Source organism: Mustela putorius, unplaced genomic scaffold (assembly GCF_011764305.1).
Source record: "Mustela putorius furo isolate JIRA1106 unplaced genomic scaffold, ASM1176430v1.1 tig00001130_pilon_pilon_pilon, whole genome shotgun sequence".
Lineage (NCBI taxonomy): Eukaryota > Metazoa > Chordata > Mammalia > Carnivora > Mustelidae > Mustela > Mustela putorius.
In genome coordinates, this window is record NW_025421584.1 from 1,815,907 (window position 1) to 1,843,074 (window position 27,168).

At 39.0% G+C, this 27,168-nt stretch overlaps 1 protein-coding gene across 1 annotated transcript; it reads left to right on the forward strand.

Moving 5' to 3' along the window:
• Positions 1-5,318: 5,318 nt before the first annotated feature.
• Positions 5,319-26,297, forward strand: PTCHD3 (patched domain containing 3). The gene is given in 5 exon segments (XM_045087423.1): positions 5,319-6,361; positions 6,363-6,557; positions 7,521-7,642; positions 21,555-21,700; positions 24,582-26,297. Coding segments are annotated over 5 exon segments (2,913 nt in total). The 5' UTR covers positions 5,319-5,416; the 3' UTR covers positions 26,087-26,297.
• The last annotated feature ends 871 nt before the right edge of the window (positions 26,298-27,168 follow it).

Genomic DNA, 27,168 nt, shown 5'->3' on the forward strand with positions numbered 1-27,168 from the left:
TGTTATGCTCCACAAATAAGTGAAACCATATGATAATGGACTCTCTGCTTGACTTATTTCACTCAGCAGAATCTCTTCCAGCCCCGTCCATGTTGCTACAAAAGTTGGGTATTCATCCTTTCTGATGGAGGCATAATACTCCATAGTGTATATGGACCAATAGATTTACCATTCATGATTTGATGAAAAGGGCATCTTGGTTCTTTCCATAGTTTGGTGACTGTGGCCATTGCTGCTATAAACATTGGGGTTCAGATGGCCCTTCTTTCACTACATCTGTATCTTTGGGGTAAATACCCAGTAGTGCATTTGCAGGGTCATAGGGAAGTTCAACTTTTAATTTCTTGAGGAATCTCCACACTGTTCTCTGAAAGAGGCTGCACCAACTTGCATTCCCACCAACAGTGGAAGAGGGTTCCCCTTTCTCCACATCCCTCCAACACATGTTGTTTCCTGTCTTGCTAATTTTGGCCATTCTAACAGGTGTAAGGTGGTATCTCAATGTGCTTTTAATTTGAATTTCCCTGATGGCTAGTGATGATGAACATTTTTTTCATGTGTCTGATAGCCATTTGTATGTCTTCATTGGAGAAGTGTCTGTTCATATCTTCTGCCCATTTTTTGATGGGCCCTCTGTTTTGAACTTGTGTCTTGAGTTTGAGGAGTTCTTTAGAGATCCTGGATATCAAAGTCAATACTTTTAACTAGGATGCCAGAATTCCTTGAAAAATATCCAAAACAGCTTCATTTCCACTGCCCGTGTAGACCACATTCTCCTGGATTGAGTGTGTATTCTGTCTCTCCTCCAAAAAGCAGATTTTATGTGGGCCCTGGAACTCTGTAGTCTTAAGAAGTTACTTGACTTCAGGGCGCCTGGGTGGCTCAGTGGGTTAAGCCTCTGCCTTTGGCTCAGGTCATGATCCCAGGGTCCTGGGATGGAGCCCCGCATCGGCTCTGTTCTGCTATGCTCCTAAAGTCTATGCCCCTTGGGGCCTATAATGAGGTTCAATACTTCTGTCATGTTCTCTCCCCCAAAAAACTAACCTTAATTGGCTTTTGGATTTTCTTTAGTCTTAAGAAGTTACTTGACTTCAATGGGATGCAAAAAATCTTCCCTTTCTCCCATTGTTCACTGTGGTAGAGATCTATGACCACGTTCTTCCAGGCTACATTTCCCCTACTCTTTTAAGAAGGTTCCCTTAATTTTACAAATCTTATCCTGCCCCTCACAGTGATCCTTTCCTTATCAAAAAAACCCATCAGCAGCCCTGTTTGGTGGGACTGAGTGTTCTCCCTTCATTATTTCTCCTTGGTTTAGGGCTCAGACATGGCTTTGTTAACATAGTCTTCTATTTTTGTTTTAGGAAGGTTCCCACAGGACAGAAATATAAAGCCAAGGAGTTACTGAATGATCAAAACCACCCACTGTTTACCGAATCTTGCCCACCGTTGCCTCCATTGGAAAAATTCATACTCTCTCAGTAGCCATCGGGCCCAGGTCAATCAATTTGGTCCCTCCTAGTTCCTTGTAGTACTTCTCCTCTTTCTTGTGTTTCTCTTCGGAGAAGATTTAACTCAAGAAATTCTTGGTCCCCTAGGACCCAGGAGATACAAAAATCTTTACCTAAATAACTTTATCACTTCGAGACTGACTTAATAATATGTGAAAGGGTCTAATTTAATTGTCCTTGTTCTAGACTTAAAAGTCTGTTCAGACTTTTTGTAACCACTCTGACTAGCTCCCCTGCTCTTCCAGGGAAAATCTCCAAGGGCACTTGCAATTACTGTTATCTCCTGGATTTGTGTTCCCTCTGGGGGCATTAGTCTGGTTTTCTCTGTTACATTTTTTAAGACTCTAGTCACTCTCTCTAACCTATTAATTTTTAATTATTCCCTGCCCCTTTAAAGTCCCCTGTCAAGTCTGGTTATTGTTGCTGTGTTTTCCTTTCTGTATGTTGAATGTGACCTTCAAGATCTCTACTTAAGTGTTCTGTCTAATTTGTTTTCCCAAATTCTAGCAATTTCTTTATGGAAATCTCTTTTTTTCTTTCTCTCAAGCATTCTCCAGCTTGTCTTCTGCTCTTTCCTGAGCCATGTTTTTGGGCATCACTATACTGACGAAAATAAGAGATTCACCTTATTATATAAAAAGGAATTTAATGAAGTTCAATGATAAAGTAACTACTTCAAAAAGTTTTACCATCAGCATTGTGAACCCCAAGTCCATAAAGACCTGAGTTCTCTTGCTTCCAAGAAGGCAAGTCCCAAATGCATAAGTACTAATCAACCTTCTGTTTGTGTCACGGTTGCTGATGTCCCATGGGACCAAGTAAGTCACATCGGCCAATGTGGGAGGGAACCACAAAAAGTCATAAATACTGGGAGCCATGATTCATTGGAGACCATTAGTATAAAAGCCTACCACTCTACATTATGTGTACATGCATTTTAACCATGTGTTTCTTGGGGCACCTGGGTAACTCAGCCAGTTAAGTGTCTTCTCTTGATTTTGGCTCAGGTCATGATCTCAGGGTTGTGAGATGGAGCCCCAAGTCAGGCTCCACACTAGGCATAGAGCGTACCTGGGATTCTCTCTCCGTCTTCTTCTGTTCCTTCTCTCTCTCTTTCACACACACACATTTTTTTTTCTTCCCCAACAATACATTCATGATCAGTTCTTGCTGCTGTCCTTTTTCAGTTTCTTTCTTAACTATTCATCTCTCAGTTTTACAGCCTCTTCTCAATGGCCAATAAATTTATTAAACCTTTAGATTTCAATCTAGAAAAAGGAAAACTGAGTGACTTCATAACACTCTGTGATAGATTATTATATGAATTATGAGGAAAGCTATACTGTTTTAATTTCAACAAGGAGCAAAGGAAAAGGTAAAAGGCTTAAGATAGGGCAGGTGAAAAGTCGCAAAATGATACCTGGTGTTTCAGAACACAGGCATCTGAGCAGATCTACAGGATCTACAGAATACATTTCGGCCATTATTATTTCTGCCATTTTTGAATTTTATAATTTCTAGAGCTGTGGAAAGATAAGCAGTAGCGCCTAAGTTATGACTAACATTGGAGTGTCCTCTGAACAACAAAAACAAGATGTCCTCCTTGTCTCTGAGGAGCTCATACTCAAGTGTGGGAAACAGATTAACCAGTAACTAAAATACACAGTAATGTAAAAAAAAAGCATTTTATGCATAGTAATGGGCAAAAAATTTTTAAAAAAAAAAAAATATAATGGGCAACTGCCCTTTATTTATACCAAACTCAGTTTGGCTAACCTGAGAGAATGAGACTTACAAAAGGAGAAATGGGGGGAAAGAGAAAAAAATGGGACATGGGGGCTGCTTGAAAGGACTGGGGAAGAGAAGGAAATGGAATCCACATAGCAATAAGAGATAAAGAAAAGGTAATGCTTTGCCTGTTTAATTTTACCCAGACTGAAGATGGATAAGAAGTAGACTAGATAAAATTTTAAGTCCTAAACTGTATTCTTGAGTTCTCAATACCCACCCCCTTCTCATCCAGAAGGCATTTCACAAAGTATGGAGAATCCAGTCCTGACAAAGTAGACACCATTCTCAGATTAAAGGCCAGAGTATTGTGTGAATTGAAAGGAAGCAACTTAAGAGACTTGTCACTAAAGACATGTGACTTCTAGGCCATGTTCTGGCTGTTCTGGATATAGTCGAGAGCGCCAAAATCAATATGAAAAGCTTTCACAACTCAAATATAGCAGATGAGCTCATTTTAAAAATGTCAAATTCCTTTTATAGAATGATACAGAAAAACTGGTTGGGAATAACTATTAGTGATATTTTTTTGACCTTCTAAACCCACACAAACATTAGTAATCTACATATATAGATTAGTAAAATTAAATAATTTAGAATTAATAAACTAGAATGAAGAAACTCAATAAAATCAAATTGAAGAACATATTTTTCTATAGAATTTAGTGCCTTATGGTGGCTGATTTAAGAGCAATTGTAGAAGTTTAGGGGTTATGTTTTGAGAATGAAAAAAAAAAAACCACGCCGATATTGTGCTAAAGAAATACCATAAAGATGGGCAGTAAAAGATCCTAGTTTTACACATTACAGAGCACTTGTGAACACCATCCCTCTAATATTTCATCCTAAATGTTTAGGATAAGAGCTGAGCCATTCTCTCCATAATATAGATATGGTTTAACAAATGGAATTCCCAAATCAGTTCCCCCCCCTTTTTTAAATTTTATTTTATTTATTTATTTGACAGAGAAGATCACAAGTAGGCAGAGAGGCAGGCAGAGAGAAAGGGAGGAAGCAGGCTCCCTGCCCAGCAAAGAGCCCGATGCCGGGCTCGATCCCAGGCATGACCTGCGCCAAAGGCAGTGGCTTAACTCACTGAGCCACCCAGGCGCCCCCACCCCCCATTTTTTAAATGTGATACATTAGATTTATACCGCACCAATGACAAACTCAAGATATAGCTATAACTAGGACTTGCAACAAGCCGACGAAGAAGAGGAATCCACCTCCCATTTAATGTAACTTTTAGAACAGAAAACGGGTGCCACCTTGTGGTTATTAAGGTCACTCTTAAACCATGACTTTCTGGAAAGCCAACTTAATATCTCCTATTTCTTTCTCCTTTAAAATATTGTTAAAGATATCTTCCTCAAAGTCTTGGACTTGATATTCTTAGAATCTTGAGATTTCGTTAAAACGCGGTATCTCCGCACATAAAAACACAACCACAATCAATGCTAAGTGACCGCCAACCACGGAAAACGTGACGAGCAATTTTCCTGATTCTAGGACCCGCTCGCCACCCGCCTGCCTTCTAGTCACCTGCACGTCAAAAGGTGGGTGAGGACTTTCATGAAAATGGTGACATGAACACAGGGGTCCCTCCATCCTGGGAACTGTGGAACAGACCAAAGATAAACACTCACGTTTCATTCTACATGTTGCCTTCTAACTTTTTACGAGGAGAATGTTTATGTTCGGTTTGATAAAAACAATGCATTCAGTGTGGCAGGCTCCCCTTACCCAAGAACTGTGTTACTGGATGATCCCAGAAAGGCTAGAACATGTGTGTGTGTGTGTGTGTGTAAGCCACACCCCCCCCCCCCAATGTAAGTCTTGCACAACAGGCAGCATCTTACCTTTAAGAAGTGCTTCTGTATTAACTCGACTCCGGAGGGCACGGGCTCGCCACACGCAGATTTGGGGCTCGTCGGGCCATGGGTCCGGACACGTGCTCCGCCCCGAAGCCTGCAGGGTCGGGGCGCGAGCAGCCGGAGCTCAAACAGACTCCCTTGGAACTTCTGGAAACCGTCGGGTGCGGTGAGATGGGCGCTCCGTCCGGTGGCTGCCGTCTCACCTGCCGCCCCGAGTGAGAACGTCGCCTCGCCTTCCCGGAAATGAGCCTCAGTCCCTCCAAGGTTGCGCCAGAGGCCGGGCCCCAGTCCGCAGCCCAGAAGCCGGAGCCGGAGCCGGAGCCGCCACGGCGGCCGCAGCCGGAGACTAGGCCGAAAGCCCAGGCCCAGCCCGGGCGGGACTCCGGGAGGCCGTCGGAGCGGGGGGCGCGCCCGCGGGCACAGCCGCTGCCCGCCTCCAAGCCCGAGTCAGAGCGGCCCTTGCAGTCAAGTCATGGACTGGAACCCAAGCTTAACCTGGCTTTGGGGCAGCGCACGCAGTCCCTTGGGGCGTCCCATTCCCAGTCGAGGTCCGCGAGGGGGCCTTCAGGCCCGCCGGTGTCATGGTCACGCTCAAGGTCACGGTCGGAAAATCAGCCGTCGGAGAGACCCCACTGCCACACCGACTGCCTGGAGGCGCCTCTCTCCCGCGCCTTCGGAAAGCTGGGGTGGGTGGTGGGCTCGCACCCCTGGATCTTCCTGCTGGCGCCCATTGCGCTGACGGCCATTCTGGGCACCGGCTTGATTTACTTACCCAAGGATAAAGAGGAAAACCTGGAGGAGCAGTACACCCCCATCGGGAGCCCGGCCAAGGCTGAGCGGCGCTTTGTGCAGGGACATTTCACCGCCAACGACTCTTACCACTTCTCCATCTCCAGGAAGAGCACTGAAGTCAATTTCGCTTGCATTCTGGCGGTCTCCAACACCACCTCCGTGCTGGAACAAGAAATCCTGGAAGAAATTAGTAAACTGGACGCTGCGATACAGGATCTGTATGTGACCAAGGAAAACGGAACCCAGACCCGCTACGATCAGGTGTGTGCTAAGAACGAGGATTTCTGCGTTCCCTCCAACCCGCTCCTGGCTGTCTGGCAGAGGAACAAAAACCTCGACCTGGGAAACGTCACCTTCCCAATCTTCAACCCAACAGGCCAGCCCATCTACCTGGCCGGGGACCATTGGAGGAACGTTTTTAGGCAAGAGGATGGGAAAGAACCAGTTACTCGTGAGGGCCAAGGCCATGCGGCTGCTGTACTTCCTGAAGACTGAGGATGGCGAGGTCAACGAGCATAGCAAGATGTGGCTGATCCATTTCCTGAACCAATTTAGCAACATCGAAAAGAGTCTGGCCTTGAAGAAGATCCAGGTACCTGGTGGCTGGGCTTTAGAGGGAGGCCAGGAGAAGGTGGGAGGAATAGGAAACTTTCCCCAAGGATCGTAGCAGTAGCACTCCCCAATTATTTGATGGAGTCCTTGCCTCGAAGCTGGGAGTGCTCTACTCTATTCGGTACTTAAACCAATGTCCTTAATCTCACACATCAAAGGATGCTACAAATCTTAAATCCTTAGCAGTGTTGGTGGAAAACACAAATTCTACATCCTCAAGGTAGGTCAGTTCCATACAGACATTGATCATCAGGTTTCCTAGTCAAATGACTTTGAAATTCCTACTTTTAGTTAAAGTCTTTGCTGTTTGGGGGAGCTCCCTAAAACTTGTTTGGAGTTCACTGAAATTAAAAACAAAACAAAACAAAAAACCCAAGCAACCCAAAAAACATAACAACAACAAAAACCCCTTCAAACAGAAGTTCATAGTGTTTACGAAAAAAGAACTAGCTTAGCATTTTCTGAGTAAATTCTAGCACAGTGCCAGGCACATGCTTACAATTCTGTAATGTTGGGCCAGCAAGCCCTTTAATACTTGTGAATAAGCCTGGTAAAGTGAGACAGCTACTGGAAAAAGGCTTTGAATGCCAGGTCTTTCTGAAATATCAATGCACTTAAAATTGTAAAAGTCAAAAACGTAATGAAATTTAGAAAAAGCGACACTTTCCTGTGGCTATTAATGCCTTCATGGTCTTATATAGAACTCAGATTTTGTATATTCAGAAGTTTTAAACTTTGGCTTTTTTGCAAGAGACTTTGGAAACCATGCCATAGATTTGTGGGAAGAAGCAAATCTATGTTGTCTTCTTTATTCTAAAGTCATAGTCCACAAATTTTAACATGTCGTTTCAATGAATAAGCTGTAGTGTTTCAGTAGTTTTTGTCACTTACACACAAATATTGGAATGAAAAGTTATTTACTTGGGTATATTTTCTGTGGCAGGTGGTCTACTTTACATCACTTTCCAGACAACTGGAATTTCAAGCCACTTCTATGACAGTGATCCCTTTGTTTCACTTGGCATACCTTCTAATCATATTATTCGCAATCATATCATGCTACAGGTAAAGCAGTTTTATTAGTTGTTTAACTCTTTTAAAAAATATTTGTGTGTGGTGAAATACATATAAAAGATATAAAATATGTCATTTCAATCATTTTTCAGTGTGCAATTTAGTGGTATTAATTAGATTCACACTGTTGTACAACCATCACAACTATCTGGTTCTAAACATTTTTCATCACTCCAAACAATTTATGTAAGTCTCAGCCTGTAACCCCCCATGGCCTCCCCACATCCCAATCCCTATTAACTTTTTTTTTTTAAAAAAGATTTTATTTATTTATTTGACAGAGACAGCAAGAGAGGGAACACAAGCAGGGGGAGTAAGAGAGGGAGAAGCAGGCTTCCCCCTCAAACAAGGAGCCCCACGCAGGGCGATCCCAGGACCCTGGATCATGACCTGAGCCAAAGGCAAATGCTTAACTGACTAAGCCCCCCACATACAACCTTCCCCTGCCCCCCCCCAGTTAATCTTTATCTTCTTTCTATTTCTATGAACTTGCCTATTCTAGAGATTTCATTTAAGTGAAATCATACAATATTTGTTCTTTTGTGACCGGTTTATTTCACTTACCATAACGTTTTCAAGGTTCAACTATTATGTAGCATGTATCAAAAAACACTCCATTCCTTTTCCTGACTAATGTTTCATCATATATAAACAGTGGTGTTTATTCACTTGTCTATTGTTGGGCACTTGGAATGTTTCCACCTTTTGGCTTTTGTGAATAATGTTGCAGTGAACACGGGTATACAAATATTTGTCTGAGCTGCTGTTTTCAATTGTTTTCAGTACATTCCTAGGAGTTGAATTGGTGAGTTATGTAATTCTGTGTTTAGCTATTCCAAGAAGTGCCAAACCACTTGCCACAGGGGCTACCCTCATTTTACATCCTACCAGCAGTGTGTAAGGGTTCTAATTTCCACACACCCTCACCAACATTGATGACAGCTATCTTAGTAGTAGCAAAGTGTGTTTTAATTTACATTTCCCTAATTATGAATGATGTTAAGTATCTTCATGTGCTTATTGGCCATTTGCCTGTCTTCTTTGGAGAGATATCTATGCAAGTCCTTTGCCCATTTTTTTTCATTGGGTTGTTTGTCTTTTTGTTGTTGAGTCCTGTTGTTAATGAGTACTTTGTGTATTCTGGGTGTTAAACCTTTATCAGATTTGTAGAGACATCTGGGTGGCTCAGTTGGTTGAACATCCAGCTCTTGGTTTCAGCTTAGGTCATGATCTCAGGGTTGTGAGATCAAGCCCTGAGTCGGGCTCGGTGCTGGGAGTGGAGCCCACTTAAGATTTTCAATCTCTCTCTTTCTCTGCCCCTCTCCCCTGCTCATGTTCTTGCTTGCTCGTTCTCTCTTTCTTTCTCAAGAAAAGATATATGATTTATGAATATTTCCTCCCATTCTTTCATACGGTCTCTTCACTTTCTCGATAATGTCTTTAATGCACAAAAGCTTTTAATGTTGAAGAAATCCAATTTATCTTTTACCATTTTTCTTTTGCTACTTATGCTTTTGGTGTTACGTCTAGGAATCTGTTGACAAGTCCAAGGTCATGTACCTTTGCCCTGTTTCCTTCTAAGAATTGAAAACTTTCTATGGTTTTAGCTTTTATATTTAAGTTGTTGATTGGTTTTTAGTTCATTTTTGTATATGGTGTGAGTAGAGGTCTAACTTCATTCTTGTACATATGGAAACCTAGTTGTCCAAGTACCATGTGATGAAGAGATTGTTCTTTCCCAGTTGACTGGATTTGGCATCCTTGTCAAAAATCAATTGGCTGTAGATATATGGGTTTATTTCTGTGGACTCTCAATTCTATTCCATTAGCCTACATGTCTGTTGATATGTCAGAACCACACTGTTTTAATTGCTGTAGCTTTGTTGTGAATTTTGAAATCTTGAAGTCTCAGTCCTCCAATTCTTTTCTTCTTTTTCATGATTATTTTGGATATCCATGGATTCTTGCAATTCCATATGAATTTGAAGGGTTGACTTTTCCATCTCTCAAGAAAAGAAAAAGGCCATTGGCATTTTGTAATAAAGAGTATGCTGAATCTATAGGTTGCTTTAGGTGAGATTGACATCTGAACAATACTCTCTTTCTCCCCATGAACTAAGGATGACTTTCCATTACTTAGGTCTTTATTTTCTTTTGCCAATTTTTTAAAATTTTTAGTCTTTCATTTCCTTGGTTAAGTTTATTTCTAAGTATTTTATTCTTTCAGACACTATGTAAATGCAATTGCTTTCTTCATGTCATTTTTTGGATTGCTCATTGCACATAAATGGAAACACAACTGACTTTTCTGTGTTGATCTTGTATCTTGCAGCTTTGCTCAATTTGTTTATTAACTCTACTAGTTTTATTGTGGATTATTTGAAATTTTCATGTATAGAATCATATAATCTGTAAAAAGGAATAGTTACATTCTTCACTTCCAATTTGAGTTCCTTTTATTGCTCTTTCTTATCTAATTTCTCTGGCTAGCACTTCTATTTCAATGTTGAGTGTCATTGGTGAAAATGGGCATCTTTATCATGTTCCAGAATTTAGAGGGAAATCTTTCAGTCTTTCACTATTGAGTATAATGTTAGCTATACAGTTTTCATAAATGCACCTATCATTTTGAGGAAGTTCATTTCCATTCCTTGTTTTTTGAGTATTTTTATTGTGTCACAGCTGGCGTGACAAATTGACCAGGAACATGAGGGTAAGAGGATGAAGAAAAGAACTCGAGAAGCAGAGAGATAGGGGCAGGAGGAGCACTGCGGAGGATGTCCAACAGTGCTAAGTTTATTCAAAGCATTAAGGCCATATATATAGTGATATTACAATAGGAGAAGCAATACATCTGATTCTAGTTAAACAACCAAGAGTTCCCACAATAGGAGGAGCAATACATCTGTGTCTAGTTAAACAACCATGAGTTCCCACTATAAGCAGATGCCAAATGGCTGATGCCAGTACACTTGTTCTGAATTGATACAGCAAACCTGAAAGTAAGCTATGGGCTGTACTAGGGCAGCAAGGACCATCCATGAACTTATGACCTCAAACGAATTGTTCTCATTTGTTTAGCAAGCATGTGGGAAGTCACGTAGGCAAGCACATAACACATAGCACAGACCCTTTCTCAGTGCTACTCAGCTTTTCCCGTCCTAAACCTTTTGTTAGGTTATTCGGACTTTAAAGGAGGCACAAGTCAGGGTCTGTTTTGGTCCTCGTCTCAAGCCTTATTGAAGCCTCCCACATTATTGTAAATGGGTATTAGGTCTTGTCAAATGCCTTTTCTGCATCTGTTGAGATGATCACATAGTTTTAATCCTTTGTCCTATTAGTGTGGTATATTATATTGATTGATTTTCCCATGTTGAACCTCTCTTGCATTCCTGGGATAAATCCCACTTGGTCATGATGTATAATCCTTTTAATATTCTATTGAATTGGGTTTACTAGAATTTTATTAAGGACATTTGCATCCATATTCATAAAAGAGATTGATCTGTAGTTTTCTTCTTGTAGTCTTTATCTTGCATTAGTATTAGTGTTCCTTTTTCAACCTTTTGGAATGATTTGAGAATAATTGGTGTTAATTCTTCCTTATACCTTTAGTAAAATTCACCAGTACAATGATCTGGTGTTGGACTTTTCTTTTTTGGAAGGTTTTTGATTATTAATTCAATCTTTTTACTTGTTACATGTCTGTTGAGATTTTCTGTTTCATCGTGAGTCAGTTTATGTCATTTGTTCGTGGTTCTAGGAATTTGTGCATTTCATCTAGGTTACCTAATTTGTTGGTGTAAGTTTTTGTTTATATTTTTAAAAATAATCCTTTCTATTTTTTCTATAAGCAGTAGTAATATCTTCTGCTATTTTTTTTATTTATTTGATTTATTTTATTTTTTGGATCTTTCTTTCCCTTTCAGTAGTAATTCTGTCACTTTCATATCTGATTTAGTTATTTAGATCTCTTTTTTTTTTTTAAATAGCCAAATTTTCACTTTCTGATTTTTTTTAAATAGGTTCATTGGTTCTTTTTTTTTTTCTATACTTAGTTTTATTTTTTTTCTATTCTAATCTTTCATTTCCTTCCTTCCTTCTGTTAGCTTTGGGTTTTGTTTTGTTTCTGTTTCTACAAGATGTCTAATACCATAAAGTGATTTAAGATCTTTGTCTTTTTTAATGTAGTATAAATTTATCTGTGAGCACTACATCCAGTAAGTTCTGGTATGCCTGTGTATTTGTTTTCATTTATTGCTAAGTATTTTCTAATTTCCCATGTGATTTGTTCTTTGGCCCATTAGTTATTAAATAGAGAGTTAATTTCCATATATTTTGAATTATCCAGCTTTCCCTCTATTAGTGATTTGGAGCATCACTCCATTGTTAGTTGAAAAGTACTTTGTATAATTTCAATATTTTTACATTTTCAGACTTGTTTTGTAACCAAACATATGATCTATTCCAGAGAATATTTCATGTGTGCTTGAGAATAATGTATTTTCTGATATCATTGGGTTGAGTGTTCTATGTATCTCTGTAAGTCTAACTGATTTATAGAGTTGTCCATTTCTTATGTTTCATTATAGAGTATCTGCCTGGATGTTTTATCCATTATTGAAAGTGGTATATTGAATTCTCCAGCTATTATTGTAGAGCTACCTATTTCTCTCTGCAAGTCTGTCAATATTTGCTTCATGTATTTTCGGTCTCTATTGGTGGTGCATGTCTGTTTGTAGTTTTCAAATCCTCTTGATGAATTGGCCTTTTTATCAATATATAATGTCCTTCTTTGTCTCTTTTAACTATTTTTAAAATAAAGTTTGTTTTGTCTTATATCAGTATATCCACCCCTGCTGTCCTTTGGTTACTACTCATATGGAATATCTTTGTTCATCCTTTAACTTTCAATTTGTTTATGTCTTCAAATCTAGAGTCTCTTGTAGACAGAATATAGTTGAATCATGCTATTTTATCCATTCTTTCAATCTCTACGTTTTGACTGGAGAGTTTAATCCATTTACATTTTAAAATAACTGCTGAGGGGCGCCTGGGTGGCTCATTGGGTTAAAGCCTCTGCCTTCAGCTCAGGTCCTGAGATCGAGCCCTGTATTGGGTTCTGGGCTCAGCAGGAGCCTGTTTCCCTTTCTCTCTCTGCCTGCCTCTCTGCCTGCTTGTGATCTCTCTTTGTTAAATAAATAAATAAAATCTTAAAAAAAAAAATAAAATAACTGCTGAGAAGGAGGGACTTCTGCTATTTTGCTATTTGTATTCTGTATATCTTACAGCTTTTTTATTCCTCATTTCATCCATTTATGCATCTTGAATGTTTAGTTTTTATTTTTCTAGTGAGCTGTTTGATTTTCTTGTCATTCCCTTTGGCAGTGACTTTGTGAGATTTTCTTTAGGGTTACCATGGAGATTTATAATTCTCAATTTAAAACAATCTACATTAAACTGGTATAAACTTAACTTCAAATCAGATTTCCTAGAGTTCTCTGTTGTTTTTTAATGTGTTTATTTAAGACTGTAGTAGTTCATTTTCTTAGTGATTTTCCCAAACTATTATTGTAAAGACTGTAATTATTGTTTTTGTACTCACTGAAGTTTCTGTAACTTAGCTTTCATTTAGCTAGTGTCTTGACATAGATTTCTCTGGATGCCAGGAGCTCTCCCAATTTTTGCAACATGGTTCTAGCCTGGACCCTCCTTCAACACTTAGCAAGGCTTACACTGTGCCTGGGGATCAGCCCTAGGTAAAAGCTTAGAATTGGTTCCATACTGGTAACACAGCTGTTACTGCTTTAAGACTGCTGTCTGCCTTAATGCTATCGCCACCTTGAGGCTGTGGCCACTTTAATACATCTGTCACTTTATGGTCACTGTCACTTTAAGACTTCTACTACACTGGAGAGGGAGAGAGACATGGCATGTAAAATAACTATAAAAATTTTTCAGCAATTCTGAAGTGCTTCCCCACATTTTATTCAACATTTGTTTACTTGTTGTAAGCATTTGACTATTTTCCAGAGTTTATAGAATTCTGAAAATATATGCTGGTTTTTCTATATTTCTGGGAGTTGGGTGGAGTCATGAGACTTGTGAAATACCTACTCCAGGTTTTGTTGACGTCTAACACTAAACTCTTATTTTTTAAACTTTTTCCCCATTAGCAATAGTGTGCAATCACATAGAATAGTAAAAAGAAATAAAGAAATTGTGGTTAGGGATACTTGGGTGGCTCAGTCAGCTAAATATCTGCTTCAGCTCAGGTTATGATCCCAGCATCCTGGGATTGAGTCCCACATGGGCTCCCTGCCTAGCAGGGAGCCTGCTTCTCCCTTGCCCTCTGCCTGCCACTCCCCCTGCTTGTGCTCTCTCTCTCTCTCTCTAACAAATACATAAATAAATCTTTAAAAAAAAAAAGAAAAGAAAAAGAAATTGTGGCCAGTTTTGTTTGATTTGGTGTATTTTTTTTTACCTTACATATTTGCCAATTATGACCATTTGGAGGCAGATATGCTGATAGAACTAAACAACAAGTCCTATTTATAAGTTTGAACTAGTATTTTTAACCTATATAAAAATAATCTTTAATTTAATTGACTTAGATATCTTCATTGTTCTGATGTGGGCTTTATCTTGTTAAGCACTTAAAAATTGTTATCTAGGCCTTAGGGTTAATTTAGTCTCTTGTGATCAGAAAGCTAAAATGTGAAAAATATCAACAAATAAAAGAATTTAGGTGTAGAAAGAACACTACGGATTATATCATCCCAGTGATTCTCACAGCAGCGTCACAGAGACAACTCTTAAGTCTATGTATTCTGAGGCCTTTCCCTATTGAACCCCCCTATTCTGGGGGTTCCGTTTAAAAATCTGTATTTCAAAAGCTTGTCTACTTGATTCTCATTTGTAGGTTGATTTGGGAACAAATGATATAATTCAACCTCTAGATTTTAAGGTAGAGGAAAATGAGGCCCCAGTAGACAAAGGGAGTCAAATAACTACAATGGGTACCTCTTTGAGTCGGTAAACTACCTCACAGCTTTGTTATTCTGGCAAAGAAAGACCACAATGCCCTAGAAAAGGAACAAACCAAAATACTAAAGAGGAGGCGTAGGAGGGAGGGAGGGAGCCATTGAGGGAGGAGGCAGAATGTGGGGAGGGAAAGACAAAATTCTTCTTTTTCAAGTCAGTAGAGTTAAAAAAAATGTTAAACTCGTGTGGAATCTACAAGGTACCAACAACTGGTTTGATAAAACTTGTCTACTAGATAGTTGGTTCTGAAGATAGAAGTTTATATCAATTCTTGCTTATCTGACTTAAATGACTATGGACAGTAATACAGAAAATAAATCCTGTACCAAAGGCAATTAGAAAATGATTTATATTTATGTGTCTTTGAAGAATTTATGTGTTTGTAACCAACACACTGAACACATAGGACTCATGAGATATAAATATACAGCAACTTTATTTTTGTCTCCCTTTGTTCTCTTTAAGTTTTGTAGGTAGAGCAGTTCTTCTTCTGCCCCATGAAAATTCAGGCAGGCCCTGTGAGTTTTGTGGTCATTCTTAGGTAAGACAAAATCCTCTAGTCTGAATTAAAATGTCCACGTCTATGTAATCAAACAAAACAAAATCATGTAATTAAAAAAAAAAAGCAAAAAAATAACTAGATTTGAAGCTAAGGTTCCCCCCCACCCCCACGCTGCCAGCACTCTTAGCCAGAGTGTGCTGCCTGGGACAGTCCTTAATGGGGAAAAAAGGGACTCACCAGTCCTCTTGTAGCACTTTTCTTCCTACTTCTCATCTTGCTAAGTTGGCTTCTGGTTGGAGCATGCCCAAGGAGAAGAGAGGAAAAGGAGCAGGAAAATACTTAAGGTAAAGATGTTGCCATGATGGTTCAATTCATGCCTTTTCTGCTATCAAAAATAAAACCCATTCTCCTGTGAGAGTGTATTCTAAGTTTCTTAGCACCTCTCACTCCTCTCTCTGTTATCACAGAGAATCTCTTCTCTGTGTTCTGGGTGGGGCCTCCTAGACAGTCCCTAAAACATTGCCTGTCCTGCTTGTCTCAGATCCTTCACAGGAAGGCTACTCCTTGCATACCTGCATTTGCCTCACACAGAAGCCTTGTTCAAACACAATTTAGGGTTCAATATTCATTGTCTACAATGGAGTGATAAGAACAATAGTAAGACTTTTCCAACTTTATGCTCTAACCTGAACCTCATTCTACAGTATAGTAGTGGTATGTTGAGCTTCTAGACTATTTCAAACTTGTCTAACATTTTGGAAATGTCAAAACTTACCCCAAATATTCAATCAGTTTCTGAAACAATCTGGGGAAAATCTTTCCCTTCTCAAATACACTGGAAATTATTGTTTACTCATAGGAGACATGATTACCTTTCAAGGAAGATAAGGATCTCTCACCAAACATACAGATTGTTTTCTAAGGACAATAATTTTTAGTTTAGCCCTTGTCTGCTAAGTGAATTAGAAATTCAGAGAATGGGCCATCTTGCTGTCAGTGATGCCCAAATTGGCCTGAGCACTGGAATCATATGAGGAAAGATTTAGATATTCAGACTCTGCAGCTTCCCTACAAACTTATTGTATCAGAATCTGCAGAGCTAGGTTCCAGGAAATCCAAAGTTCTAAGACTCTGCTAGATCATTCTGATAAACTGCTTAAAACCAAATCCATCTAGGACACTGGAATATCTGCAAATGTATTCACCAAATTCTTACAGTGTTCACCTTCAAATTTTTTCCTCCGTGGTCTATTGAACATTAAAATAAAGGTCATTGAGGGGTGCCTGGGTGGCTCAGTGGGTTAAAGCCTCTGCCTTCGGCTAGGGCCATGATCTCAGGGTCCTGGGATCAAGCCCCACATCGGGCTCTCTGCTCAGTGGGGAGCCTGCTTCCTCCTTTCTCTCTGCTTTCCTCTCTGCCTGCTTGTGATCTCTGTCTGTCAAATAAATAAATAAATAAAATGTTTTAAAAAAAATAAAAAATAAAATAAAATAAAGGTCAATGAGAGAAAGTCAGCTCAACTTAGTCAAAGTAAAATCATGCCTCCCACCCTCTGGAAAATTTATACCAAAAAATCCAGAAACTTGAAAGAGGGAATGGAAATAAATGTGTCATATGTAACTTTTATCCTCCTTAATCTTTCTGATTTCAGAGTTCATCTTCGTTACCTTCTTCTTTTAAACTGCCATAAGCCAGTATTTTTTTTTTTATTTTTTTTTTTTTTATAAATTAACATATAATGTATTATTAGCTCCAGGGGTACAGGTTTGTGAATCGACAGGTTTACACAGTTCACAGCACTCACCATAGCACACACTCTCCCTAGTGTCCATAACCCAACCACCCTTTCCCTACCCATCTTCCCCCCGGACAACTCTCAGTTTGTTTTGTGAGATTAAGAGTCTCTTACGGTTTGTCTCCCTCCTGATCCCATCTTCTTTCATTTATTCTTTTCCTACCCCCCAAACCCCCCACATTGCCTCTCAAGTTCCTCATGTCAGGGAGATCATATGATCATTGTCTTTCTCTGATTGACTTATTTCACTCAGCCTAATACCCTCTAGTTCCATCCACATTGTTACAAATGGCAAGATTTCATTTCTTTTGATGGCTGCATAGTATTCCATTGTGTATATATACCACATCTTCTTTATCCATTCATCTGTTGATGGACATCTAGTTTCTTTCCATAGTTTGGCTATTGTGGACATTACTGCTATAAACATTGAGGTGCACGTGCCCCTTTGGATCACTACATTTGTATCTTTAGGGTAAATACCCAGCAGAACAATTGCTGGGTCATAGGGTAGCTCTATTTTCAAATTTTTGAGGAACCTCCATGCTGTTTTCCAGAGTGGTTGCACCAGCTTGCATTCCCACCAACAGTGTAGGAGGGTTCCCCTTTCTCCGCATCCTCACCAGCATCTGTCATTTCCTGACTTGTTAATTTTAACCATTCTGACTGGTGTGAGATGGTATCTCATTGTGGTTTTGATTTGTATTTCCCTGACATCGAGTGATGTGGAGCACTTTTTCATGTGTCTGTTGGTCATCTGGATGTCTTTGCAGAAATGTCTGTTCATGTCCTCTGCCCAATTCTTGATTGGATTATTTGTTCTTTGGGTGTTGAGTTTGATAAGTTCTTTGTAGACTTTAGATACTACCCCTTTATCTGATATGTCATTTGCAAATATCTCCCATTCTATCAGTTGTCTTTTGGTTTTGTTGACTGTTTCCTTTGCTGTGCAAAAGCTTTTGATCTTGATGAAGTCCCAATAGTTCATTTTTGCCCTTGTTCCCCTTGCCTTTGGGGATGTTTCCAAGAAGAATTTGCTGTGGCTGAGGTCAAAGAGGTTGCTGCCTCTGTTCTCCTCAATGATTTTGACAGATTCCTGCCTCACATTGAGGCCCTTCATCCATTTTGAACCTGTTTTTGTGTGTGGTGTAAGGAAATGGTCCAATTTTATTTTTATGCATGTGGCTGTCCAGTTTTCCCAACACCATTTCTTGGGAGCACCATTTTTTCCATTGGACATCCTTTCCTGCTTTGTTGAAGATTAGTTGACCATAGAGTTGAGGGTCCATTTCTGGGCTCTCTATTCTGTTCTATTGATTATGTGTCTGTTTTTGTGCCGGTACCATACTGTCTTGATGATGACAGCTTTGTAATAGAGCTTGAAGTTTGGAATTGTGATGCCACCAACTTTGACTTTCTTTTTCAACATTCCCCAATAGGGATTGCATTAAATGTGTCAATTGCTTCAGACATTTTCACAATATTTGTTCTTCCAATCCATGAGCATGAAACATTTTTCCATTTCTTTGTGCCTTCCTCAATTTCTTTCATGAGTATTTTATAGTTTTCCGAGTATAGATTCTTTGCCTCTTTGGTTAGGTTTATTCCCAGGTATCTTATGGTTTTGGGTGCAATTGTAAATGAGATTGACTCCTTAATTTATCTTTATTCTGTCTTGTTGTTGGTGTATAGAAATGCAACTGATTTCTGTGCATTGATTTTATATCCTGACACTTTACTGAATTCCTGTACAAGTTCTAGCAGATTTGGAGTGGAGTCTTTTGGGTTTTCCACATAAAGTATCATATCATCTGCAAAGAGGGATAGTTTGACTTCTTCTTTGCTGATTTGGATGCCTTTAATTTCTTCTTGTTGTCTGATTGCTGAGGCTAGGACTTCTAGTACTATGTTGAATAGCAGTGGTGGTAGTGGATAGCCCCTGCCATGTTCCTGACCTTAGCAGAAAAGCTCTCAGTTTTTTTCCATTGAGAATAATATTCGCTGCAGGTTTTTCATAGATAAACCAGTATTGTTTTAAGAAAGTATTCATTATAGTCAAATTTTAGTCTAACAAAGCAACTTATTTTTGCTCTGAAATTTTGTCTGTGTGTTTGATTTAGGGCCCTCAATTTAACTCCTAGAACTGGTGGATTGACAGAAAGTGAGTTACAACCATGGTGCAAAATATTTTTTTCATAATAAGAAAGTTTAGCTATTTTACTGTTACAACAGTAAAAGGTCTTTAGTCATGTTGTTACTGTATTAGAATCAGTGCTTCCATTTCCATAGTTTACTCTTAGGTTTCAATCCAAACTTAGTTTGTCTCTCCTACTAAAAACATCCAGAGATGAGACTCAGTCATTTGTTTTGAAGCAGTTAACAAACAAGTGAAATATAAATTTTAAAATGTAATGTGGTGGGTACCTGGCTGGCTCAGTTGGTTAAGCATCTGCCTTTGGCTCAGGTCATGATCCCAGGGTCTTGGGATCAAGTTCCGCATCAGGTTCCCTGCTCAGCAGGGAGCCTGCTTCTCCCTCTGCCTGCCACTCCCCCTGCTTGTACTCCCCCCTCCCTCTCTGACAAATAAATAAATAATCTTTTTAAAAAAGTATAACGTTGTGGCTGTTGGGTAGGTAAAGTACTGAACCCATACTTTTTTTAATTTTTTATTTCTTTTCAGCGTAACAGTATTCATTGGTTTTGCACCACACCCAGTGCTCCATACAATCCGTGCCCTCTCTAATACCCACCACCTGGTTCCCCCAACCTCCCACACCCCGCCCCTTCAAAACCCTCAGATTGTTTTTCAGAGTCCATAGTCTCTCATGGTTCACCTCCCCTTCCAATTTCCCTCAACTCCCTTCTCCTCTCCATCTCCCCATGTCCTCCATGTTATTTGTTATGCTCCACGAATAAGTGAAAACATATGATAATTGACTCTCTCTACTTGACTTTCACTCAGCATAATCTCTTCCAGTCCCGTCATGTTGCTACAAAAATTGGGTATTCATCCCTTCTGATGGAGGCATAATACTCTGTATATGGACCACATCTTCCTTATCCATTCGTCTGTGGAAGGGCATTTTGGTTCTTTGCACAGTTTGGCGACCGTGGCCATTGCTGCTATAAACATTGAGGTATAGATGGCCCTTCTTTTTACTACATCTGTATCTTTGGGGTAAATACCCAGTATTGCAATTGCAGGGTCATAGGGAAGCTCTATTTTTAATTTCTTGAGGAATCTCCACACTGTTTTCCAAAGTGGCTGCACCAACTTGCATTCCCACCAACAGTGTAAGAGGGTTCCCCTTTCTCCACAACCTCTCCAACACAGGTTTCCTGTCTTGCTAATTTTGGCCACTCTAACTGGTGTAAGTTGGTATCTCAAAGGAAACAGTTAACAAAACAAAGAGGCAACCCCACGGGATGGGAGAAGATATTTGCAAATGACAGTACAGACAAAAGGTTGCTATCCAGGATCTATGAAGAACTCCTCAAACTCAACATACACAAAACAGACAATCATATTTAAAAAAAAAAGGGCAGAATATATGAACAGACACTTCTCCAATGAGGACATACAAATGGCTATCAGCCACATAAAAAAAATGTTCATCATCACTAGCCATCAGGGAGATTCAAATATTGGGAGGGAGACAAACCATAAGTGACTCTTAATCTCACAAAACAAACTGAGGGTTGCTGGGGGGAGGGGGTTTGGGAGAAGGGGGTGGGATTATGGACATTGGGGAGGGTATGTGCTTTGGTGAGTGCTGTGAAGTGTGTAAACCTGGTGATTCACAGACCTGTACCCCTGGGGATAAAAATATATGTTTATAAAAATAAAAAATTAAAAGTAAAAAAAAAAGATCCAAAAAAAAAAAAGAACCCATACTTTAAAATGCTGTCTATATATGCCCACTTCTAGGAAATAGGCCCAGGCTGTTATTCTAAATGGACTACATTTCCAATTCTTTTGCAATCAGTAGCAACTTTTCTAGAGCCCACTTCAGCAGTAGATGAAAATCCTGAAAACGTCTTAGGAGGAGTCTTTCTACATTTTGCTAACCAAAATATATATTGAACTGGCTCTGAAATACATGAGCTATTTAGGCTTGCATCTACAGTGAGCTGGAGTCTAGGGTTGGGTGAAAAGAGTACTGGACATGGATACTTACTCTGCTAAGACTTACCCTCCCTTTGCTGTTGTAGTCCATTTATACCCTTTGAAGAGCAGAGTGGAATTAACCATCAGGAGTGTTTTAGTATAACTCTGTGGTTCTCAACTACCAATCAGTGGAGTAGTTGCTTGCTTAGCTGCAGAAGAATCACCTAGAAAGTTTTGTAAAAGCTCAGATAGCTTTTCTGTTCCCTCTCTCCTTTTTCCCCACTTGGTCTGGGATAGTGCCTGGGAATTAAAGGTCTCCACTAGACTAGCATGGGAATTATTGCCCAGGAGCCTTCTGAATAGGTGTCCAAGTCAAAAATGTTACAAACTGATGGAATTTCAGTATAGAACCTACCACCACAAATCCCATGATTTTTCCTTCCAAACTTACAGGTGTGACTGCGTACCTAACAAAATGTGGACCGCAGCCTTTGGGGTGATTTCTGCTGCCTTGGCAGTGGTGAGCGGCTTTGGCCTGATGTTGTACATGGGGGTGCCATTTGTGATCATAGTTGCAAATTCACCATTTCTTATTCTGGGTGAGTAAAACAAAACATGAGGCTTCATGTTGTATATGTGGGGGTGTGGGGTAGATAAGGGAGGGAGTTTAGGTTAGATTAAGCAAAATAATTATATTTGGGTGGTTCTATAGATCCAAAAATGAGGTGACAGGAAAAAAGAAAATAAAATTGAATTGTGTGTCTTTAGAGGGAGAAAATCTAGCACCCCAAATAGAAAAACACAGACAAGGGACATGAACAGATGGGTCACACCCAAAACCAAAATATGAATTACTGGAAATAATAAGAAAATTAAATTTGACCTCTCAATTAACCAGGGGATACAAATTAAAACAAAAATGAGACACCTTGTTTTCATATTGGATTAATGAATATCGGCAAGATTGAAGGAAGGTTGTATGGAAATGAACACTCATCCTGCTACAGGAAAACTGTAACCTGGTACACCCTTTTTTTAGTCCAGTTTTGCAAATCAAAAGGCTTAAAAATTAAACAGGGAATGTCTTTGACTTACTGATTCTACTTCCTAGGAATTTGTCCTAATAATTGAACAAGTGAAAGCATGTTCACTTTGGCAATATTTAGAACAGGAAGGTTTAAAAAACCATTTAATTCCCTATCACATGGGATTGGGCAACACAAATGTAGCATATTAAAATTGTGAATCATATTCAGTCCTTAGAAAGAGGTAGATTTATAAGATATATAAGGTAGACATAAGATATATAACCACTACCAGAAAAATGCTTGTTATGAAATAGGGTGTTCAAAATAAAAAGATATAGTTGTATTGGTGTATTTGCATAGAGCAAATTCCAGATGTATATAAGTAAAAATGAAGAGTGGAATTACAGCTGTTTAAATTTTTTCTCCATATTTTCCTGTACTTGCAGAATTTATTTTATAATAAGCATGAGAAAACAAAGGTGTTTCTATTTGAGAAAGTAAGGAGCTTGGAAGAGGTAGTATTTGGTTTCCTAGGGGAGAGAGTGGATGAGCTGTATGCTGGATGTCAGGGCATCGCTTCCTGGTACACAGCCATACTTAGTCACTCATCAACCCCCCACAGCCATTCATAACAAGGTTAAGGTATATGTAATTGATTTCATGTAAACCAAGATTGTAAAGTTTGTGTATTCACAGGAGGGTGAATGGCTCTGTGTGTGTGTGATTTAAGCAACTCAAGAAGTGTGTGAGGACAATTGCTGAATAAGGTTTTATAAATAATAAAACTAGTTTTTAGGGCGCCTGGGTGGCTCAGTGGGTTAAGCCTCTGCCTTCCAACTCCAGTCATGATCTCAGGGTTCTGGGCTCGAGTCCCGCATTGGGCTCTCTGCTCAGAAGGGATCCTGCTTCCCCCTCTCTCTTTGCCTACTTGTGATCTCTCTCTGTCAAATAAATAAATAAAATCTTTTAAAAAGAATAAAAATAGTTTTTAAATACCTCGTAAATATCAATGAGTTCATTCTTGGTCCTTAGTACTTCTGATTCTTCCCTTTTGTCCAGCTGAATACAACTGAAATCCTCAAGGCCGCTAGCCATGCGATGTCAGGATGCATTTGTGACATTCTGTGTAGCCTTATGTTAATTTAGATCCTTCTGCCTGCTTGATCATACCCAGAGAACATCTGATTAGAGGCAAAGTTGCAATTCCTAGTACCCTCCCATGGAGAAGATACCCCCAAATTGAAGTGGAGATCAGCATTTTATTCCACCTTATGTATTTTCTTGTTTATTTTATTGAGTTTGTATCAATATACATGGGTGAAAGTAGTTTCAACTCTAGCAAAAAGCTTGAGGCAGGTGAAACTTATCTGCAAATGCTCTTGCTGTCCTCACTATCCGCTTTCTTCTTTCTAGTCCTCCTTTCCAAGTTTTCAGTGGTGATTTCAAAATCCTCAAATGTTCTGTCCTCTCTATTCCAAACCCATCATGAAACATCCTTATGGAAAAGGATTACCTAGTAGATATTAATATGCAAGGGATTCTTTTTTTTTTTTAAAGATTTTATTTATTTATTTGACAGAGATCTCAAGTAGGCAGAGAGGCAGGCAGAGAGAGACAGGAAGGGAAGCAGGCTCCCTGCTGGGAAGACAGCCCAATGCAGGTCTCGATCTCAGGACCCTGGGATCATGACCTACGCTGAAGGCAGAGGCTTTAACCCAGTGAGCCACCCAGGCACCCCTATGCAAGGGATTCTTGAGATTTACTTTGGTGCACATGTTTGATCTCAAGAGTATTTGCATTTTAATAATAATGCCTTAACCTGGGAAAGTAAGTTTAAGTGGTAACATTCTGGGTATCAAAAAGGCTAGGAGAAAAACGGTGTGTGTGTGTGTGTGTGTGTGTGTGTGTGTGTGTGTGTGTGGTGTGTGTGTGTGTATACTATGCGGTGCCTCTCAAATCCTAGCACATTGATACTTAGATGCTAACTGTAGACCAGATAAGTCCAGCTTATATTTTAAGCAACAGAATGTTGGCTCAATGTGTCTGTACATTTGTGTAAAATGGTTTATGAGGGAAAATGGTCTCTCAGATAATCCAGTGGAATCAAAGATAACATTGCTAATCCTGTTTCAGCTAACATCCACAACAGGTTTCCTGACTCATCTTTAAAACGCCCTGCACGAAGACTAGGAACAGAGTATCCGGTCTATCTCATGCTATGTACAAATAACAGGAGGACATACAAAGCCCAGAGTTGTTACAGAGGAAGGGCTGAATTCTGGTGTGGCTTCAGAGGCAACCAAAGGACGCAACAGAGAACACAGTGTCAAAGCACAGATTGGGCAAGATAAATCAGACCTTAAGAGATGGACAAAGAAGATGGTTTGAGTTTACATATTTAATTTTTAATGGATATTAATATGTATGGAGATGGCTTTTTTTTTTTAAACAGGTGTCGGGGTTGATGATATGTTCATAATGATTTTTGCCTGGCAGAAGACCAGCCTCATGGATAACATAAAACAGCGTCTGTCCAGTGTCTATTCCAAAGTGGCAGTGTCGATTACAATTACCACCATCACCAACGTCCTGGCCTTCTATACAGGGATTATGACCTCTTTCAGGTCCGTACAGTACTTTTGCATCTATACAGGAACAACCTTGCTCTTTTGTTATTTCTATAACATCACCTGTTTTGGGGCCTTTCTGGCCCTGGATGGTAAAAGAGAAAGAGTCTGTCTACACTGGTTGAAAAAGCCAGAAACTCCTGACCAAAAATGCTCCTCATTGAAAAGATCCTGCTGTCTTCCATGTGATTCTCTCCCGGAAGAAGAAGAAACTGATGTCCATCCAATGAATGTGTTCTTTCGGGACTATTTTGGCCCTTTTCTGACAAGAACTGAGTCCAAATTTTTTGTAGTGCTTTTATACATTTTGTACATCATAAGTAGCATCTATGGGTGTTTCCAAGTGCAGGAAGGTTTAGACCTTCGAAATTTGGCAAGTGACGATTCCTACATCACACCATATTTTAATGTAGAAGAAGAATATTTTTCAGATTATGGTCCCAGAGTTATGGTTATTGTTACAGAAACTCTTAACTACTGGGATGAAGGTGTTAGGCCAAAACTGGAAATATGTCTGTCAGATTTGGAAAACAGTGACCATGTAGATAAAAGTCTTACAGAGTTTTGGTTACGAGAGTATGTGCAATATACGGAAAAGAGCCAGCAAGATGTAAATGATAAGGATAATTTTATGAATAATTTGCCCAATTTTTTAACACATTTTCCACTTTTTATGTATGATATTAACATTTCATCATCACATGAAATCATTTCTTCCCGGGGCTTCATTCAGACCGTGGGTGTTTCTTCTTCAATCAATAAGAAGATGATGTTATCCCAGTTACGAAGCAAAGCTGAAAAGTGCGAAATTCCCCTAATGGTGTATAACCAGGCATTCATATATTTTGATCAGTATACTGCAATATTAGAAAATACTGTTCGAAATGTCATTGTTGCATCAACCGCTATGTTCATTGTTTCCTTATTGTTAATTCCTCACCCACTGTGTTCCTTGTGGGTGACTTTTGCTATTGCTTCTGTGATTGTGGGAGTAACGGGTTTCATGGCATTCTGGAATGTCAATCTTGATTCCATATCCATGATTAATCTTGTCATTTGTATAGGGTTTTCTTTCGATTTTTCTGCACACATTTCTTATGCATTTGTTTCCAGTTCTAAGCCCTCAGTAAACCAAAAAACAATTGAGGCATTGTATCTGCTAGGCTATCCAGTGTTACAAAGTGCACTTTCAACAGTAATAGGGGTGTGTGTTTTATCTGCAGCTAAAGCATACATCTTCAGGACATTTTTTAAGATTATGTTTCTTGTTATGGTATTTGGGGCTGCTCACGGCCTAATTTTTATTCCAGTATTCTTAACCTTTTTTTGAAGGTTTGTTTGAATATCTGCTAACAAATCAAAGACCAATTTTAGAATTCCTCATTGCCAGAATCCAATCTGATAAAAACGCACTATCATAAATAGTCAATAAACTTAAAGGCATGTTTCCTTGGCTTGCGAAATCCTGTTTAAAGATGTTATTCAAAATATCCTGAGAAAAATTAATTAGTCTTACATTAAAATATCTTTACTAAATTAGGAAGTGTTGTCATCTTTATTATAGTCTATACAATAAGCATAAGGTATGACTTTCCAATTATTTTTTCCTTTTGTTTCACTGATAGAAGTTTATGCCTGGAATTCAAATATTTTATACGTTATAATATAAATGGATTATTATTTTCATTGTACCTCCTCTATCATTATTATGTAAAAGTACAACTTATTATTTATTCTCCCAGTCTGGGGCTTTGTATGCATTTTCTTAATGGTATATTTTGATAAACTGAAATTTTTAAGTTTTGAAATCCAATTTATCATTTTTTAATGACCAATGTTTTCTGTGTCCTAAGAAGACTTTGTCTATTCCAAGATGACAAAAAAATCCACCTACGATATCTTCTCAAAGCTCATAGTTTTAATTTTACATTGAAGTCTGTGATCCATAAATCTTTTGTTGAGAAGTGTGGGTAGAAGTTCATTATCTTCCCATAATAGTTATCATCCAGTTTTCCAGCATCATTAGTAAAAAGACTATATTTTCAGCATAGGATTAATTTGGCACCTCTGTCAAAGAATCAGCTGACATTTTATGTGTGGTTCTATTTCTGTGCATTGATCTGTCTGTCTATCCTAAAGCCAATACCACAGTGCCTTGATTATTAAACCTTTATATTAAATCGTGAAATTAGGTTGTATAATGTGTCCAACATTTTTTTCTTTTCCAAATTATTTTGGCTATTCTTGGTTCTTAGCATTTAGATACTAATTTTAGAATCACTTGTCAATTTATCAGAAAGCTTTCTGTGTTCATGACTCAGTTATAGTGAATCTACACTTTAATTTGGGGAAAATAGGTATCTTAGCCATTTGGAATCTTCTAATCTATGAACATGGTTTATCTCTCCATTT